Here is a 20276-nt window from a genome sequence, read left to right as displayed (position 1 = left end):
TTACTCAGTAGGATTTATTCTTTAAATTGTGAGAGGGTGAGCATTGTTGTTTTTTCCCAAAGCTCTCAAATTCCTATTTCCTTACTACCAGTTGATTGTGAAAACAAGGACCGAATATCAGCTACAGCAGAAGAAGAAACGGAAGATTAATGTCCCTGGAATTAAACGTCTGAACATCAATCTGTATGATGAAGTGTCTGAGAAAGTCAAGGTAAGTAGTAAGTTTTAATCGTTTACATACTGTTCTTGACAAGGAAAAGAGATGTAGGCTTGCATCAAGCCGCTCAGTATCTGGCAAGATTATACTAACAACTGACAGTATAGTCATAAAGATAAATCAGTGAGGTCTGCAAAATTGTTACAAATATAATGACAAAGAAAAGAGAATCAGGAAAGTTCTCAGCAAGCTTTATACTGGCAGTGCTGTCACTCATTTGTCATACTTAATTTAAGGGACATTAAACACGGAAGCAGAACAAAATGATCATGTTATAATGTGTTATACTTCCCTTGCTGCTGTTGTACTTGCAGAGCTGGCACAACAATTTAGTCTGTTGTTTTGTGGTTGTTAGGGCAAAGCAATCTTGAGTAAAACAGCCCCCTTTGGGTACAGAGTTCCACCCTTCGTGCACCTAAGTCTGCTCGTTCTCATTTTTATTCCTAGGGTCAACCAAAGGTTACTGCTCACCTGGTATAAAAAATGTGAGTCTGTATATCTAGTTCCATACTTTACTTGCCATGTATTTGTTTTATTGTATTAAATAAAGGAAACTGGATTGAATTGGTCTATGTGTCTGATCTGCAAATACAACTATACCAAGGAAAGTCTGACACAGTTTCTTTATTGTTTAATGGCCCTTAAAAAGGTGATTAAAGGGATATGAAACCCACATTTTTCTTTCATGATTCAGATAGAGCAGGGGATTTTAAACCACTTTCTAATTTACTCCTATTATCAAGTTTTCTTCATTCTCTTGGTATCTTTGTTTGAAAAGCAAGGATGTATGCTTAGGAGCCAGCCCATTTCTTGAATACTATATGGCAGCATAGGCAAGAAGGTTATAATTTTGCAAGCGCACTAAATTGCAGCACTATTTCCTGCCAAGTATTGCTCCAGATGCCTACCTAGGTATCTCTTCAATAAAATTGTGGGAACTAAGCAAATTTGATAATAGAAGTAAATTGGAAACTTTTTAAAAATGGTATAATCTGTCTGAATCACAAAATACATTTTTTGAATTTCATATCCCTTAAAGCACCTTGAGATTGTAATACAAAATATTTAATGTAGTAAAAAATATGTGCTGTATATTTAATGAATTGGTCTCTGTTTATGGTTATGTATTTCTGAAATGTGTGGGCTTTCCAGTTCCTGTTAAAGTGCAGACTCCAGATTTAACATTTCTATACTCCATACAGTCATTGGCTGCACACTCTAGTGACCTATTTATAACTGTCCCTAACTGGCCACAGCAGAAAAGGTAACCTAAGTTACAACATGGCAGCTCCCAATGCTTTTTGGATGCTAACATATTTTACAGTATTTTTTTCAATATTTAAACTCATAACTAAAGGGACATGAAAGTTAAAAAAAATTATTCCATGATTCAGATAGCGCATACAATTTTAAACAACTTTCCAATTTATTTCAATTGTAATTTTTTCTTCATTCTCTTGGTATCCTTTATTGAAGGAGCAGCAATGCAATACTGGGAGCTAGCTGAACACATCTGTAAACCAATGGCAAGAGGCATATATGTGCAGCCACCAATCAGCAATAAGCTCACAGCTCTTGAGCCTTCGTAGGTATCCTTTTCAATAAGAGATATCAATAGAGTGAATCAAACTAGATTATAGAATGAAATATAAATACATCAAAATATCACGTCCCTTTAAAAAAAATCTTTACAATGTTCTTGTGCTAATATTTGCTTTGAATACATAATTCTGCCTAGCTTTTATTTAGTGTTTCCAAAATTATGTAGTTTTCAAAATTATGGAAATAAACATAAAAATAGGGGGCGCTTAGTTCTTTGAGGCAAATGAATAAAAAATAAATAATAATAATAAGTAGTGTAAACAAAATGTGTAGGAGTGACAAAAGAAGAAATATTTTTAGGAAAAATATAACGCAATCATTTAGTGTAAAAATCTGTGCAAAAAAAACCAAATCGATATACAGGTGGCCCTCGTTTTACAACGGTTCAATTTACACCGTTTCAAAATAACAACCTTTTTTTCCAGTCATGTGACTGCTATTGAAAAGCATTGAGAAGCAGTGCATTTATTAAAATAGCCAGTAGGTGGAGCTGTCCGCTTGTGTTGCAGCAAAGCTAAGCAGATTTCTAAGGAACAAGATCTTCCTGTCTATAAATCAGTCCAGATTGGAATGCATAGAAAGAACTGTTTGCAGAAAAATGCAAATGAAGTCTGTGTTGTGTGATTATTTTATTAGGTTTATAATGCTGTTTAGCAAATGTTTTGTTAATTTAACTTAGTTTAATTATATATTCTGTGTTGTGTAATTATTTTATCAGGTTTATAATGCTGTTTAGCATTTAAAGTCTTCATTTCAAAGCTTTCAAAATAATGTATTAGGTGTTACTTATGACAATTTTGAGAGGGGCCTGGAACCTATCTCCCTCACTTCCCATTGACTTACATTATAAACTGGGTTTCAATTTACAATGGTTTCGATTTACAACCATTCCTTCTGGAACCTAACCCCGGCGTAAACTGAGGGCTACCTGTATATAAAACAAATTGAAACAAATTGATGTGAAAGTCTAAACTGTGACTGAAACAGATTGATTGATGTAACAAATAATGATTACTGAACAGTCCTTAGTGGTGATCAAAGTCAATGAATAGGAAGCTCTTCTGGGAACCGATGGTGATTCAGTGCATCTAAAAATCGAAAACAGAAAGAAAGCGCCTCATGGTGTTGTATTTCCAAACAATGTGAAACAATGGAAGAAAACAGATGAACAGGTACTCACAAGTGTGCTGGCACCCTTAGCGAAAAAGGTGCAAACAGGCAGGCTGACCTTTATACAGCAGTAAGCACGCTGAAATAGCGGTCTCCTTATTGTGGCAGGTAAGCTGGTTGAACATCCACAGCAAACAAAACCCTTTGGGCCGAAGGGAGGTGCATCACCTCTGATGTGGTGTCTGGTTACCGCTATCTGATTGGAGGCTTGTGTAAAAATGGCAGTTGCAGCAGGTGAAATGCTATAATAGTGTCTAGCGTCCCTGTTATTGTTGCCAAATGTAACAGATCAATGTTTGGAAACAAACAAAGTGCATCCGTGTATAAAAAATATAAAACAATTTTAATGAGCTTAGCAACGCATTTCTTGGCCGCAATGCTCTGGCCGTTTCCTCAGGCTGAATACAATGCAGGCTGTATTCAGCCTGAGGAAACGGCCAGAGCATTGGCAACAATAACAGGGACGCTAGACGCTATTATAGCATTTCACCTGCTGCAACTGCCATTTTTTCGACGCCTAAAACTTTACACTTATATTGTCAATATTTAAACAGCTAATGAAACTTTTAAAAAAATACATCTACATGTTATTATCAGATTAATCTTTTCTTTGAATGCATCATTCTATCTAGCATTTATTTAGGCCTAGATTTAGAGTTTGGCGGTAGCCGTGAAAACCAGCGTTAGAGGCTCCTAACGCTGGTTTTAGGCTACCGCCGGTATTTGGAGTCAGTCAGGAAAGGGTCTAACGCTCACTTTTCAGCCGCGACTTTTCCATACCGCAGATCCCCTTACGTCAATTGCGTATCCTATCTTTTCAATGGGATCTTCCTAACTCCGGTATTTAGAGTCGTGTCTGAAGTGAGCGTTAGAATTCTAACGACCAAACTCCAGCCGCAGAAAAAAGTCAGTAGTTAAGAGCTTTTTGGGCTAACGCCGGTTTATAAAGCTCTTAACTACTGTGCTCTAAAGTACACTAACACCCATAAACTACCTATGTACCCCTAAACTGAGGTCCCCCCACATCGCCACCACTCGATTAAATTTTTTTAACCCCTAATCTGCCGACCGCCACCTACGTTATCCTTATGTACCCCTAATCTGCTGCCCCTAACACCGCCGACCCCTATATTATATTTATTAACCCCTAATCTGCCCCCCACAACGTCGCCGCCAGCTACCTACAATAATTAACCCCTAATCTGCCGACCGCAAAGCGCCGCCACCTACGTTATCCTTATGTACCCCTAATCTGCTGCCCCTAACACCGCCGACCCCTATATTATATTTATTAACCCCTAATCTGCCCCCCACAACGTCGCCTCCACCTGCCTACACTTATTAACCCCTAATCTGCCGAGCGGACCGCACCGCTACTATAATAAAGTTATTAACCCCTAATCCGCCTCACTAACCCTATAATAAATAGTATTAACCCCTAATCTGCCCTCCCTAACATCGCCGACACCTAACTTCAAACATTAACCCCTAATCTGCCGACCGGAACTCACCGCTACTATAATAAATGTATTAACCCCTAAAGCTAAGTCTAACCCTAACACTAACACCCCCCTAAGTTAAATATAATTTTATTCTAACGAAATAAATTAACTCTTATTAAATAACTTATTCCTATTTAAAGCTAAATACTTACCTGTAAAATAAACCCTAATATAGCTACAATATAACGAATAATTACATTGTAGCTATTTTAGGATTAATATTTATTTTACAGGCAACTTTGTAATTATTTTAACCAGGTACAATAGCTATTAAATAGTTAAGAACTATTTAATAGTTACCTAGTTAAAATAATAACAAAATTACCTGTAAAATAAATCCTAACCTAAGTTACAATTAAACCTAACACTATACTATCATTAAATTAATTAAATAAAATACCTACAATTATCTACAATTAAACCTAACACTACACTATCAATAAATAAATTAAATACAATTCCTACAAATAACTACAATTAAATAAACTAACTAAAGTACAAAAAATAAAAAAGAACTAAGTTACAAAAAATAAAAAAATATTTACAAACATTAGAAAAAATTACAACAATTTTAAACTAATTACACCTACTCTAAGCCCCCTAATAAAATAACAAAGACCCCCAAAATAAAAAATGCCCTACCCTATTCTAAATTACTAAAGTTCAAAGCTCTTTTACCTTACCAGCCCTGAACAGGGCCCTTTGCGGGGCATGCCCCAAAGAATTCAGCTCTTTTGCCTGTAAAAAAAAACACATACAATAACCCCCCCCAACATTACAACCCACCACCCACATACCGCTAATCTAACCCAAACCCCCCTTAAATAAACCTAACACTAAGCCCCTGAAGATCTTCCTACCTTGTGTTCACCTCGCCGGGTTCACCGATCGGTCCAGAGTCTTGATCCAAGCCCAAGCGGGGGGCTGAAGAGTGATGTCCATCCTCGGGCTGAAGTCTGGATCCAAGCGGCGGCTGAAGAAATCCATCATCGGGCTGAAGTCGGAAGTCCATCATCGGGATGAAGTCTTCTATCAAGCCGCATCTTCAATCTTCTTTCTTCTGGAGCGGAGCGGAGCCATCTTCTTCCAAGCCGACGCGGAACATCCTCTTCAACCGACGACTAGACGACGAATGACGGTTCCTTTAAGGGACGTCATCCAAGATGGCGTCCCTCGAATTCCGATTGGCTGATAGGATTCTATCAGCCAATCGGAATTAAGGTAGGAATATTCTGATTGGCTGATGGAATCAGCCAATCAGAATCAAGTTCAATCCGATTGGCTGATCCGATCAGCCAATCAGATTGAGCTCGCATTCTATTGGCTGTTCCGATCAGCCAATCGAATGCGAGCTCAATCTGATTGGCTGATCGGATCAGCCAATCGGATTGAACTTGATTCTGATTGGCTGATTCCATTTTTTTTTTTCAGTTCAAACAGCCCCATTGTTTCCTATGGGGGAATCGTGCACGAGCACGTTTTTGAGGCTGGCCGCGTCCGTAAGCAACTCTGGTATCGAGAGTTGCAGTGGCGTTAAATATGCCTGTATGCTCCCTTTTTGGAGCCTAACGCAGCCATTCTGTGGACTCTCAATACCAGAGTTATTTTAAAGGTGCGGCCAGAAAAAAGCCAGCGTTAGCTACGCGGGTCGTTACCGACAAAACTCTAAATCTAGGCGATAGTGTTTAATGTCCCTTTAAATGATTTGCCCAATCTTTACTAAAATGTTTTTTATAAGATACTGTCTCATGATTTCTAAAATAAGTATAAACTCAATCATAAACACTATAAGCATACATTTGCAAAGTATGTATCAAAAATATAAGCACTGCATGACATATTGTTTTAAAAACCTTTTTGGTAGCAAAAGTTGTAATGTTTAGCAGTCTAGGGACACACCCCTTGAACATCTTCTTTAGTATGTTTATCCTATTTCCTCTGATGTGACCAGTCATGGACAGATATAAAAGGCTACGAAGTAAATAATGTTAAGCATAACATTTTATGTTCATTTATAGACTTTATTTTTAGCAGTACCTTCATAAAACATATACAGAGTACTTGTCAATGGATTTGATTTAATGATGTAATTTTGATTGTCTTTTCTTTCCCAGCTGACTGGTCTGATCCTCATTACCATGGTGTTCCTGGCTTGTCTCCTCATGCTAGTGATGTACAAGGCTCTGTGGTATGAGCAGCTTAGTTGTCCTGAGGGATTCATCTTTAAGGTACTTGTGCCTTGATAATGTATGACTATGGGGCCTATTTAACAAAGGTCTGTCGGACCTGATCCGACAGTGCGGATCAGGTCCGACAGACCTCGCTGAATGCGGAGAGCAATACGCTCTCCGTATTCAGCATTGCCTCAGCAGCTCTTGTGAATTGCTTGTGTAACGCTGCCCCCTGCAGATTTGCGGCCAATCGGCCGCCAGCAGGGGGTGTCAATCAACTCGATTGTACTCGATCGGGTTGAATTGCGGTGATGTCTGTCCGCCTGCTCAGAGCAGGCGGACAGGTTATGTAGCAGTGGTCTTTAGACCGCTGCTTCATAATGGGTGTTTCTGGCGAGCCTGCAGGAAATGGGCCCCTATGGAGTGACCTGCAGATGTCTTCTGTGGGGATCTATTCAATAACACAACGCCATCTCCCATTCCAATTCATTTGAATTTACATGCAAAGTACCTTGCATGGCTTTATGCAGGGTTTTCAAATTCTAAGCCATTACAATATATTTGAAAACCCACCAATCACAAACTTTTGATGAGACCTTTGATTCATTTAGTGCTTTGACCAACAGGCAAATATGTACATTTTGGCGTGTTTGAGTGATTTTTTTTTAAGCCTCTCTTATGATGTAAAAAGTTTATAAAATCAAATATATTCTATGATTTATGTTTACTGCATTACATTTATGGAACTACACTTGAATAGTTATTCATACACAGAACAAAGAGCTTCATATCTATTTCTGGTGTGTGCATGTGCTGTGCATAGATGGCCTGTATAGTTACCAAGGGATTAATGGGAAGATAAATGTCTTCATAGTTACTTTTTACCAGAATTCTGTGTTAATTATTAAAGGGGCATAATACCCATATGCTATGCTAAATCACTTAAAGTGTTGCAGCAAAACTGAAAAAAATCTGCCAAGGAATAATCACCTAAACATCTCTATGTAAAAAAGAAGATATTTTTCCTCACCTATTTGTTGTTGAAATGCAGGAAGGCAAGTTCAGGAGTGTGCACGTGTCTGCAGTACTATAGGGCAGCAGTTTCACAACAATATTATACATTAGCAAGAGCACTAGAGGGCAGCACTATTTCCTGTCATGTAGTGCTTAGGCATGTGCACACTACCTATCTAGATATCTCTTCAACAAAGTAGAACATGAAAACGATGCAAATTTGCTAATAGAAGTAAATTGGAAACGTATTTAAAATTGTATTCTCTATCTGAATCATGAAAGAAAAACATTGGGTTTCATGTCCCTTTAAACAAAGGATAGAAAAGTTTGACAATTGCTTTAATGACTGACATATATCTCTTTTCTAAATCACTCCCAGACATTTTGCTAAGAACTAACAGATCTGGGGATTTAACCCAGGGATAACTGTTCCCCTTTATGAGCACCTACAAACACAAATGCATGTGTATATATACAATTCATCATTCAAATTAATTTAACAAAATTCAACAAGTAAACATTCTATCTAAAAAAAGTATAAGACCAAGATCTGGTTATAGGTTCAGAAGCTATTTGTAAAATTGTAGCATTAAGACAAGTGTAGTTAATACCTTGTACAACATTTCACTGGGCGTGGTAAGAATAAATAGATTTATTCATTGAAGAATGCCTGTGATATGCTTACGGCTATCCTACAGATTAATGAAGGCTACATTATATATATATGACTTTGTGTACCTCGTGGAAGAGGGCTGCAGCCTTTTCTGGCCCTCAAAGGTGGTGAATATGCTGTGCTGTATAATGACTAAATATCTATACACTATTAGTGAACACGCTGCTCTGTATAATGCTGATGAGTGTTTATACTCAGATAATGACCACATAGGCACACACCTATGTATAGACTGGCTGCAATGCGCTTGAGCCCTGATGCCACTGCACCTGTTGCACCAATGGTAGTTCTGCCCCTGTTTACAATAGAAACAAAGAACTATGGAATGTTCTTTTTTTACTGCAGTGAACCGTGCCAAATACTTAAAGGGACACTGTACCCAAACATTTTCTTTCATGATTCAGATTGAGCATGAAATTTTAAGCAACTTTCTAATTTACTCCTATTATCAAATTTTCTTCATTCTATTGGTATCTTTATTTAAAATGCAAGAATGTAAGTTTAGATTCCGGCCCATTTTTGGTGAACAACCTGGGTTGTCCTTGCTGATTGCTGGATAAATTCATCCACCAATAAAAAATTGCTGTCCAGAGTACTGAACCCAAAAAAAGCATAGATGCCTTCTTTTTCAAATAAAGATAGCAAGAGAACAAAGAAAAATTGATAATAGGAGTAAAGTAGAAAGTTGCTTAAAATTGCATGCTCTATCTGAATTACAAAACAAAAATTTTGGGTTCAGTGTCCCTTTAAGCCTTAGAATAACATATTCCATACCCTCCAACTTATGGATTTTCACACTGTGCCCAGAGTATAAACAGCCTGGGGTCAGGGTGGAGTGATTTTGTCCGGGACAGTGCTAAGCAGTCTGACGTGAGTCCCGGGTGTTACCAGGAAGTTCTGAGCTGGATATAGCTGAACACCGGTTTCATAAAGAGTAGGGAAAGCTGATGAGGACAATAGGATTGAGCATCTAGACCTGGATTTTTCCGCAAAATGCAGGACAGTGGGAGCTCTAATCTTCAAAGAAGTCTTAATAACAAAAAACAGATGAGATCTCTAGTTCAGGCACTTGGACCTAGATACCGAGGTGCAGATCATCCAGCAGCTACTCATCAACTTAGGTTAACAATAATAAAACTCTTGTACTTTGTGCCCATCAAGGATACATTATGTTAGTTTGCCTTTTTTAATATGTTATAAAGAATATTTTAGTTGCTATATAACTACTTATATTCATTAGTTAATAGTGCTTTTCTCTTTCAGCACAAGCACTGCTCCCCAACAGACTTGGAGATGTATTACTCCCAACAAGAAACAGGACCCCGTGGAACACTCTATACGGCTATTACCCAGGCCAAGAAGACCCTCCCAGAGCTACCCTCTCCATGGCTGCCTGTCATAAATGCCCTAAAGGAAGCTGAGAAGGCTAAAAGGGAACTAGGGGCATCACAGCAGTGAATCTGGGGAGAAAATACAGCACGGGAGCTGCTTTACGTTTTGGGGTGGGGGTGGGGGGTTTCCAATCATTTCTCAATATTTTGCCTGAAATATCCATGTGTGAGAAGCACCATTCCCATTTAGTAAAGGTTTATTGGCATTACAATAAAAATCACTCGCCCATTTAACAGTTCCAGTAGTATTTGTTTCTTAACTACTTTGTGGACAGAGCTATTAACAATCCGTTTTATTGGTGTATCCTCTGGCAGAAGCAGGGCTTATAGTAATATAAATAAACCATATCTGTTGTTCCTTCACAAGAGATTCACTCCTAGCAACACAGATCATACAAATGGGTTTCAATGTAAGATAATAGCTGAGTGACTTGTAATGATTAGTTATATGTAATCAGTATGAACAGGAGAAGTTAATGTAATATGTTGTATCGTCTCTGCATGTATCTCTGCACCTTTAAGAAGGTGTTAACCTACCTTACCTGCTATCCAATATATAGCAGCCTTTACCTTCCAATCATTGCTTGTTATTGATCCCCAATTGGATTTGCTGCTCTTTGCCTCTATCCTCTCTCACGGATTTCCTCCCAAGCCTTCACATTGTTTGTTGCAACCTGCCGCTCTCTGAACAGACGCTGGGTGACGTCATCTCAGCTGTGCTGTCTCTCTCCGCTGACACGCCGATCTCTCTGCTGTATTCAGCGTCTCCGTTCAGATTCCTCTTCTCAGCTGCATAACTACTTGGACGCTCTCTCCCACTTTTCTCATGGCTACCGGTAAGCCTTTTCTAATAATGTACCTACATTCTGAGACCTGTATTCTATGCATTTCCCACAATTTGTGCACTTATTAAAAATAAATCTGCAGAAATTATATTTAGCTCACATTTGTTAATTTTCACACACACCTCTTACTTTGACATTCCCTACCACCACCTAGTAATTGAGGTTGTGTGTGAGAAACTGACATAAAGAAAATGCTTCAATTTAGGTATAAGTACTCTTAGAACCTAGTACTTATGCCTGTACTTAGCAACACATGCAAACTATTTTAGAGTTCCACAGTTGTGATCTCTCTAGACACCTGTCCCTTACATATACTTAAGGTGTTTCATTACAGAATATCAAGCCAAAAAACATGGATCCAGTGGAGCTCACCAACCATGTCATGGTCCTATCTGAGTAGATCAGATCAGTAGATCAGTTAAATCAGGGTCTCAGAGATCTACAAGTTGAGAACCAAACCTTAAAAAATATAATAAAAGAAGGGTTAAGTACTGCACCCCCTCACAATGAAGTTACAACAGAGCCCACAGTTAGTCCTCCTGAAAAATTCTCAGGAGATAGAAAATTGTACAGGCAACTCATGTACTTTATTCTTTAGTTTATAGCCTAAAACCTTTGTTAATGAACGTATTAAAGTTCTTACTGCTATATCCTTTCTAAGGGCAGAACCCAGAGCCTGGGCTGACTCTTTATATCAACAAAATGATCCCATCCTAAACTTTGTTACTGATTTCTTTAATGCCATGTCCTCTCTATATGAGGATACCCAAGGGCAGATTGCTGCTGAAAATAAACTAAGGTCTTTAAAACAACAGAAAAGACATGTAGAAGACTAGATTTCTGAGTTTAAGATTTGGCAAAAAGATTCACAATGAAATGAGGTATCAATAAAAAAACAATACAGATTAGGTTTATCCGAAAGTATTAAGGATGAGTTAGCCAGAATAGATCTTCCTGACACACTAGACGCACTGATGTCCCTCTCTATTAAGATAGACCGATGGATTAGAGAATGGAAGCAGGAGAAATACTCCACTGATAACTTGACAAAACTCCCTGTATATCATACTCCTTAACCTACTGCTAACAGTATTGATGAGCCTATGGAGATAGGAGTCATAAAAGGACTACTTACTCCAGAAGAGAAACTTCAAAGACGAAACCAAAATCTATGCATGTACTGCGCTTCTAAGGAACATACAGTATCTGACTGTCCAAACCTCATAAGACGGGTAAGCCAGCTACCGACATAACGTATGTCTTTAAACAGTTGCCAAACCACCTATTTTTTACTCCCAATTTCTTTACAGTGGGACCACCACCACATCAAATTTGACGCGGTTGTGGACTCAGGATCCTATGCCTGTTATGTTGATCTTGCTGTTGTAAAAGCAAATGAAATTCCTCTAGTTGAGAAAATCATACCAGTTTTAGTGCGTCTCATTGATAGAAAAAAATTAGAATCTAGTCCTATCACACACCAAACAATACCATTACTTGTCACCACAGCTGATAACCACTTAGAATATATATCATTTGATGTCATACCTTCTCCAATTTTCCCCTTGTTTTAGGGTTACATTGGTTATGTCAACAACAGCCTAACATACTTTGGTCTGCAAACAAAATTACTTTCAATTCACCTTATTGTAACATTACTTGCTACCCCTCTCTCCCTCTTCTCACCACTACAGAACCTCTCATTCCATCCCAATATTCTGATTTCTAGGAGGTCTTTGATAAAAAAAAGAAGCAGAATCTCTACCACCCCATAGGGTGTACAATTGACCTATTGAATTAGTTCCTGGTTCAGATATACCATATGGACATATTTTTCCTCTTTCTGAGCCAGAATTACAAGAACTTAAAACTTGCATCAATGAAAACCTCCATAAAAGTCTTATAAGGCCTTCCACCTCTCCTGTAGGAGCAGGAATTTTCTTTGTAAGAAATAAAGACAATTCTTTGCGGCACATAGTGGATTACAGAGAATTTAACAAAAGGACAGTAAAAAATCGTTACCCTTTACCACTCATCCCTGAACTTATAGAGAGATTGAAAGATGCCACCATATATACAAAACTTGACCTACGTGGGGCTTACACTCTAATAAGGGTAAGACCAGGGGATGAGTGGCTAACTGCCTTTCGTACCTGTTATGGTTTGTATGCATATACGGTTATGCCGTTTGGACTGTGCAATGTCCCAGCCACTTTTCAGAGGTTTATTAATTATATTTTTAGAGACCTCCTGGACACCTGTATTGTCATTTATCTTGATGACATTCTGATATATACCCCAAATATAGATAAGAACAGTTCTCTCCAGATTACAATCACACCATTTATACACCAAACTTGAAAAATACATATTTCACACAACTGATATAACTTTCTTAGGTTATCACATAACTCCAAAAGGTATACATATGGAAAGTTATAAAGGCAAGGCAACACAAGACTGGCCTATTCCAAAGACTAAAAAACATGTTCAGAAGTTCATGGGTTTTGCTAATTTTTATAGAAAATGTATCAACAATTTTACCACTATCACTAAACCATATAACAGATTTAACAAAACAAAATACAACTTTCATTTGGTCCACACTAGCAGATAAAGTTTTCTCATACCTCAAAACCTGCTTCACAACAGCTCCTATACTTAAATTCCCCAACCCTAACTTACAATATGTATTAGAAGTAGATGCCTCCAGTTATGCAATTGGAGCAATACTCTTACAAAGAGAAAACTTAAAAGAACCCCTACATCCAGTGGCCTTTTTCTCAAGGGTATTGTCACCTTCTGAACTCAAGTATCATTTAGGAGAAAAAGAACTCTTAGCTATGAAACGTGCTCTCGAACACTGGAGACATCTTTTGGAGGGTACCACTGTTCCAATTCTGATTTACACGGACCATAGGAATCTTCAATACCTTAAAACCAACCGAACTCTAAATGGCTAGACAAGTCAGGTGTTTATTTTTCTCAAGATTCTCCTATCTAATAACCTATAGACCAGCAGAAAAAAATGCTAAGGCTGATCTATTATACAGAATGCCTAAAAAAAACTACTATTCCCTTAACCCAGGGGACAGTGATACCAACTGAACAATTCCTTGGAATCACTTCAGGTATCTGCCAACTCATTAAAAAAGAACAAACTAATGACACATCTAAAACCTCCTACAATCTGATTGAACAATCTAATGGAATGTTATATTAGAATGACAAACTCTACATACCACCTAATCTTAGGCTGCCATTATTACACAATGTACATGAATCTTCTCTTGCAGGACATCCAGGCATCCACCAAACTTTAAAACTTCTTAAGAGGTCATATTGATGGCCCACTATGGTAAAGGATACCATTAACCACCACATACAATCCTGTGAAACTTGTACTTCCTGCAAAATTGATAGAAGACCACCTGCAGGATATCTATTATCTTTACCAATTCCAGAAAGACCTTGGAAACAAATCGCCATTGACTTTATAGTTGATTTGCCTACCTCAAATAATAACACTATTATGGTTGTTGTCGATCTTTTTACAAAAATGATTCACTTTATTCCTTTTCCTAAACTCCCTACCTCCCTGGAAACTGTAAATATGCTTATTAACAGTGTTGTAAAATTACACGATCTTCCATCCTCTTTCACTACAGACAAAGGAACTCAGTTTACTTCTAAACTGTGGTGTCAACTCTGTTTGGTTTTAAAGATTGAAGAAAGATTAAGCACTGCCTTTCACCCACAGACGATCGGCCAAACTGAAAGAACAAACCAGTGGCTAGAAGAATATATACGTTGTTATACCACCCATCAAAAGGATAACTGGTCTTCATTACTACCATTATCAGAATTTGCTTATAATAACTCCCACCATTCCTCACTCAAAACTAGCCCATTTCATGCAAACTACGGGTTCCACCCTACATTTCATGTCTATCCAGAATTACATAGTTCTTGCCCAGTAGTCAACAACACAACAAATACAATTTCTGAAGCCTTCTCTATTCAATCAGACAATATCAGAGCTGCGCAAGAACGCCAGAAGAAGTATTATGATCTCAGAAGGAGATCTCGTCCCCAATTCTCTGTGGGGGATCTAGTCTGTCCATCCACTAAGCATTTGAGACTCACAACACCCACTAGGAAATTTAACCGGTTCTTCATAGGACCTTTTCCTATTACCAAAATTGTTAATGCAAACACTGCAACACTTGATCTGCCCATGGAATATAGGATACATCCGACATTTCATGTATCTTTACTTAAACCCTACCAATCGGTCAGAACTCCATCATCTCACAATAAAGTTCCCGTTCCAATTGAACCAGATCGTGAGTTTGAAGTTCACAGCATCTTTGACTCGCGGAAAGTTTCTGAACACTTACAATACTGGTAAGGGTTTCCCTCAGAAGATGATTCGTGGGAACCATCGGTTAACTTGTCTGCCCCAAGGCTTGTTTCCCTTTTTCACAGTCGTCATCCAGATCGTCCCCGTCCTTGAACCCCGGTGTGGTTCTTTACTGGGGGAGCTATGTAACGTCTCTGCATATATCTCTGCACCTTTAAGAAGGTGTTAACCTACCTTACCTGCTATCCCATATATAGCAGCCTTTACCTTCCAATCATTGCTTGGTATTTATCCCCAATTGGATTTGCTGCTCTTTGCCTCTATCCTCTCTCATGGATTTCCTCCCAAGCCTTCACATTGTTAGCTGCAAGCTGGCGCTCTCTGAACAGATGCCAGGTGACCTCATCTCAGCTGCGCTGTCTCTCTCCGCTGACACGCCGATCTCTCAGCTGTATTATATTTAGCTCACATTTGTTCATTTTCACACACACCTCTTACTTTGACATTCCCTACCACCACCTAGTAATAGAGGTTGTGTGTGAGAAACGGACATAAAGAAAATGTTTCAGTTTAGGTATAAGTACTCTTAGAACCTAGTACTTATGCCTGTACTTAGCAACACATGCAAACTATTTTAGAGTTCCACAGTTGGGATCTCTCTAGACACCTGTCCCTGACATATACTTACTTAAGGTGTTTCATTACATATGTAGATAATTGCTCAGCTGAACATTCTGGTGCTCTGGATACTAATCCTGAGTTTTTAAAATGAAAATAGTCTATTAATCTATTGCTTTAAACTATCTAACTGTCCTCATAGCTGCTTTTATTCACCCCTATTTAGTCTTTATTGTTACTTGCACCTTCTCTTGATCATTTGTATAAATGCTCTTATCCATATAACTGCTCCTACTGATGTCTATAACTGCTATAACTAACCTTATTTTTCTATATAAAACTCCTAAGAATGGCTATAACTGCCCTTATTATTGCATACAACTCCTAGAGGTAGCTATAATTCCCCTTATTCCATACAACTCCTAGGGATAGCTATAACTGCGCTTATTATTCCATACAACTCCTATGGATAGCTATAATTGCCCTTATTGCATACAAGTCATAGGGATAGCTATAATTGTCCTCATTATTCCATACAAAGCCTAGGGATAGCTATAATTGCCCGTATTATTCCTTACAAAGCCTAGGGATAGCTATAATTGTCCTCATTATTCCATACAAAGTCTAGGGATAGCTATAATTGCCCTTATTATTCCATACAAGTCATAGGGATAGCTATAATTGCCCTTATTATTCCATACAAAGCCTAGGGATAGCTATAATTGCCCTTATTATTCCATACAACTCTTAGGGATAGCTATAATTGTCCTTATTATGCTATACAACTCCTAGGGATAGCTATAATTATTCTCATTATTCCATACAAGTCATAGGGATAGCTATAATTGCCCTTATTATTCCATACAGCTCCTAGGGATAGCTATTCTTGCCCTTATTATTCAATATAACTCCTCCTATGGATGGCTATACCTGCCCTTGCTGTTCCCTATAACTGTTCCTAAGGATGCCTATAACTGCCCTCATTGCTTATATACCTGCTCTACTGATCACCGTTTCCTACAACTGCCTATATTTCTCTATACAACTGGTCTTACTACTTATGCATATAATTGCCCTTATTGCTCCATAGTGATGTCAACAACTTTTCATATTGCTTCATGTAACTGCTGCTATTGAGACCCAGCCATTTTGTATAGTTTCACTTACTGGTGTCTAAAACTGATCTTTATTATGCTAAGTAACTGTCCCTTATGCTGCATGTAACTTACCTTATAACATCATGTGACTGCAGTTTTGTTCAGCCTTGTAGTTGCTCCTATGTCACTGCACTAATTGTTTCTAACCCTCCTATCAATTCCTATTACTGTTTTTATTGCCTCTTTGCACCTTATCAATGACTGTTTTTTTCTCATTATTATACTCTCCTGTTAATTCATATAACTGCTATAAAACTTTCTCCCATTCTGGGCCAAATTATGAGTGACGCGCTAACAGTTGCGCGCAAGCTATATCGGGTTATTGAGCCTGCGTCAGAAATAGCACTCGTATTACAAGTTGATAGTAAACACGTTCGCTTGAGCGCAATTGAATTTAAAAAATGCCGGGTCAGCGCGACCTCAGAGCTCTGGTTAACTGTTACATTTGAATAAAAAGTTGCACAAAAAACCTTAAAAAAACCATTTAAAGTGATGGTTAAGTCACATAGATGATTTTACACACTATAAATCTATTAATACATATATACATATTGATGTCAGTATTTGGAATAAAAAATCAAGCTATCAATTGTAATTTTACTTTTTTTAGGTGGCTCTGTTACCTACTTCAGGGCTGCCTCTGTCTGAGAATTTCTTTACAGAATTTACTATCGGACAGTCTGCCAGTAAGAAGTTTTATTTTTTTTATTTTCTGCAGTGTAGGATCCCTCCCAAACAGCTTTTTAACCCTCCCCTTCAATGGTGTCTGCCATCTTAGTTACTGGCAGCTGTCTGCCAGTACCCAGTTTACATTACTATATTATTTTTATTTTATATATTAATTAATAAAACACATTTTATGTAGTGTAGTGGTCTCCCTCCCCCTCTACACCTTCCCTCTCCAAGTGATCGTGTATTGGGTCCTTCCTCTCTTTAGCAACATTTGCCACAGCAAAAAAACTGGCCTTCATTAGACTAGTTGAGTATCTGGAACATCAGCAATTGTGGGTTCAATTACAGGCTCAAGATGACTAGAAACAAAGAACTTTCTTCTGAAACTCATCAGTCTATTCTTGTTCTAAGAAATAAAGTCTATTCTCTGCAAGAAATTGCCATGAAACTGAAGATCTCATACAACGCTGTGTACTACTCCTTTTACAGAACAGCTCAAAATCTGGTGGTCTGGGGGTGCTTTGGAGGTGGTAAAGTGGGAGATTTATACAGGGTTAAAGGGACCTTGAAGAAGGAAGGCTATAACTCCATTTTGCAACACCATGCCATACCCTGTGGACGGCACTTGATTGGAGCCAATTTCCTCCAACAACAGTACAATGACCCAAAGCACAGCTCCAAACTATGCAAGAACTATTTAGGGAAGAAGCAGTCAACTGTCATTCGGTCTTTAATGGGAACTAAATTTAGCCAACAATCAGCAAGAGCTACCCAGGTGCTGAACCAAAAATGGCCTAAGCTTACATTCCTGCTTTTGAAATAAAGATACCAAGAGAACACAGAAAAATTCATAATAGGCGTTAAATAGAAAGTTGCTTAAAATTGCATGAGCTATCTGAATCATGAAATAAATAAATTGGGTTTCTTATCCCTTTAACATTACAGGAAATGACCATGGCATTAACCAAGTAAGTGTCCACTGCTAGCTTGGCTACCTGTGACAGGTAAGTGAGCCCACTGCAATCTGACATCCTGACAAGCAACTCTCTCAGGCAAGACCTATGGGCATATTGTTAAGAAGGTTGATCTGGATGACAGCTATGAAAGCACTAGATGTTATGAGGAACATGTGCTAGATCCCAGGAGTGTTTCTACACTTTTCAATGAACTAGGTACTCTATTTAACGAGGATGTCATCAAGAATTCAACATATATTAAAGGAACAGTCTAGTCAAAATTAAACTTTCATGATTCAGAACAACTTTTCAATTTACTTTTATTATCAAATTTGCTTTGTTAAATATTGCTAAATCTTGGTAGGCTCATACAGTGGGTATTGAAAAGAATCACCCCTCTTGAAAATAATCACATTTTGTTGCTTTGCAGCCTGAAATAAAAACAGACACATTTTTTTTGTTTATCCAGTTGTAATTACTCAGTGCAACTTATAACATCCAAGTGAAAGATATAAAATCAACATGTCAGACAAAAATAAAGACCAGACAAAAACAGAATCACTGAGTTGGAAAAAGGATCACCCCCTTGTGTCAGTATTTTGTTGAACCACCTTTTGCTTTAATTACAGCCTTTAGTCTGTTGGGATATGTCTCTACAAACTTTGTACATCTAGACTGTGCAATATTTGCCCACTCTTCTTTGCAGAACTGCTCCAGTTCCGTCATATTTGATGGTGACTGTTTGTGGACTGCAGTCTTCAAGTCATGCCACAGATATTCAATGTGGTTTAAGTTTGGGTTCTGACTAGGCCATGCAAGGACATTCACCTTTTTCACCTTCAACCAATGTGTGGTCATTTTTGCTGTGTGCTTTGGGTCATTGTCATGTTGGAAGGTAAACCTTCTCATTGACAACTTCCTGGCAGAGGGCAGCAGATTTTCCTCAAGAATTTGACGGTATTTTGCCCATCCATTATTCCTTTTATCCTGACAAGTGCTCCAGTGCCTGCTGCAGAGAAACACCCCATAACAGAATATTACCACCTCCTTACTTTACTGTAGGTATGGTGTTATTTGGATGGTGAGCTGTGTTGGATTTCCTCCAGACATATCATTTGGTGTTGAGGCCAAATAATTCAATTTTAGTCTCTTCTGACCATAACACCTTTTTCCATGTGGCCTCAGAATTTCCTAGGTGTGTTATGGCAAAGCGCAGTCATGACTGCATGTGGCCTTTCTTGAGGAGTGGCTTTTTTTTGCAACCCTCCCATACAAGCCACATTTGTACAGAATTTGTTATATTATTGTCACATGCTCAAAATGACCACTCTTTGTCATAAATTCCTGAACTGCTTCAGAGTTGCTTTGGGCCTCCTGGTAGCCTCTCTGACCAGTTTCCTCCTGGCTCTTTCATCCAGTTTGGACCGACGTCCTGATCCAGAGAGGGTCTGTGTTGTACCAAATACCTTCCACTTCTTAATAATAGACTTCACTTTGCTTCTAGGCATTGATAATGCCTTTGATATTTTCTTGTATATCCATCTCCTGACTTGTGCCTGTCCACAACATTATCCGGGAGATCTTTTGACTGTACCCTGCCACCCATAGTTGGTTGTTTGCTTCAGTTGCACTACCAGGGACTGAGATGCTCCAGGAAATCTCTTTTCATGCTGAGCTAATCAATATGCCCAAAGATGATCACAGCTGAAGGTCAAATGGCTTTGTGTGCTGTTGAGAAGGTGATTAGCTACACCTGATTAAGTTTACAAGTAATTTTAGGAGTGGGTGATCCTTTCTCCAACTCAGTGATTCTGTTTTTGAATTGTCTTTATTTTTGCCTAACATGTTGGTGTTATATCTTTCACTTGGATGTTATAAGTTGTACTGAGTAATTACAACTGGATAAACAAAAAATGTGTCTGTCT

At 38.3% G+C, this 20276-nt stretch overlaps 2 protein-coding genes across 2 annotated transcripts in view; one reads left to right on the top strand and one right to left on the bottom strand.

Moving 5' to 3' along the window:
* Positions 1-9974, top strand: part of CALY (calcyon neuron specific vesicular protein) — a 98418-nt gene extending 88444 nt beyond the window's left edge. For both annotated transcript variants that reach the window (XM_053692167.1, XM_053692168.1), the window contains exons 3-5: positions 92-211; positions 6606-6719; positions 9613-9974. In XM_053692167.1, coding sequence (XP_053548142.1) covers positions 92-211; positions 6606-6719; positions 9613-9807 — 429 coding nt within the window. In that variant the 3' untranslated portion in view covers positions 9808-9974. The remainder of the gene's footprint in view (positions 1-91; positions 212-6605; positions 6720-9612) is intronic.
* LOC128639908 (uncharacterized) overlaps positions 1-20276 on the bottom strand; it is a 205391-nt gene that overhangs the window by 106157 nt on the left and 78958 nt on the right.

The sequence above is a fragment of the Bombina bombina genome, chromosome 9, assembly GCF_027579735.1.
Source record: "Bombina bombina isolate aBomBom1 chromosome 9, aBomBom1.pri, whole genome shotgun sequence".
Classification (NCBI taxonomy): Eukaryota; Metazoa; Chordata; class Amphibia; order Anura; family Bombinatoridae; genus Bombina; species Bombina bombina.
Note: the sequence above shows the minus strand (reverse complement) of the source record. Positions and strands in the feature narration are given on the sequence as shown.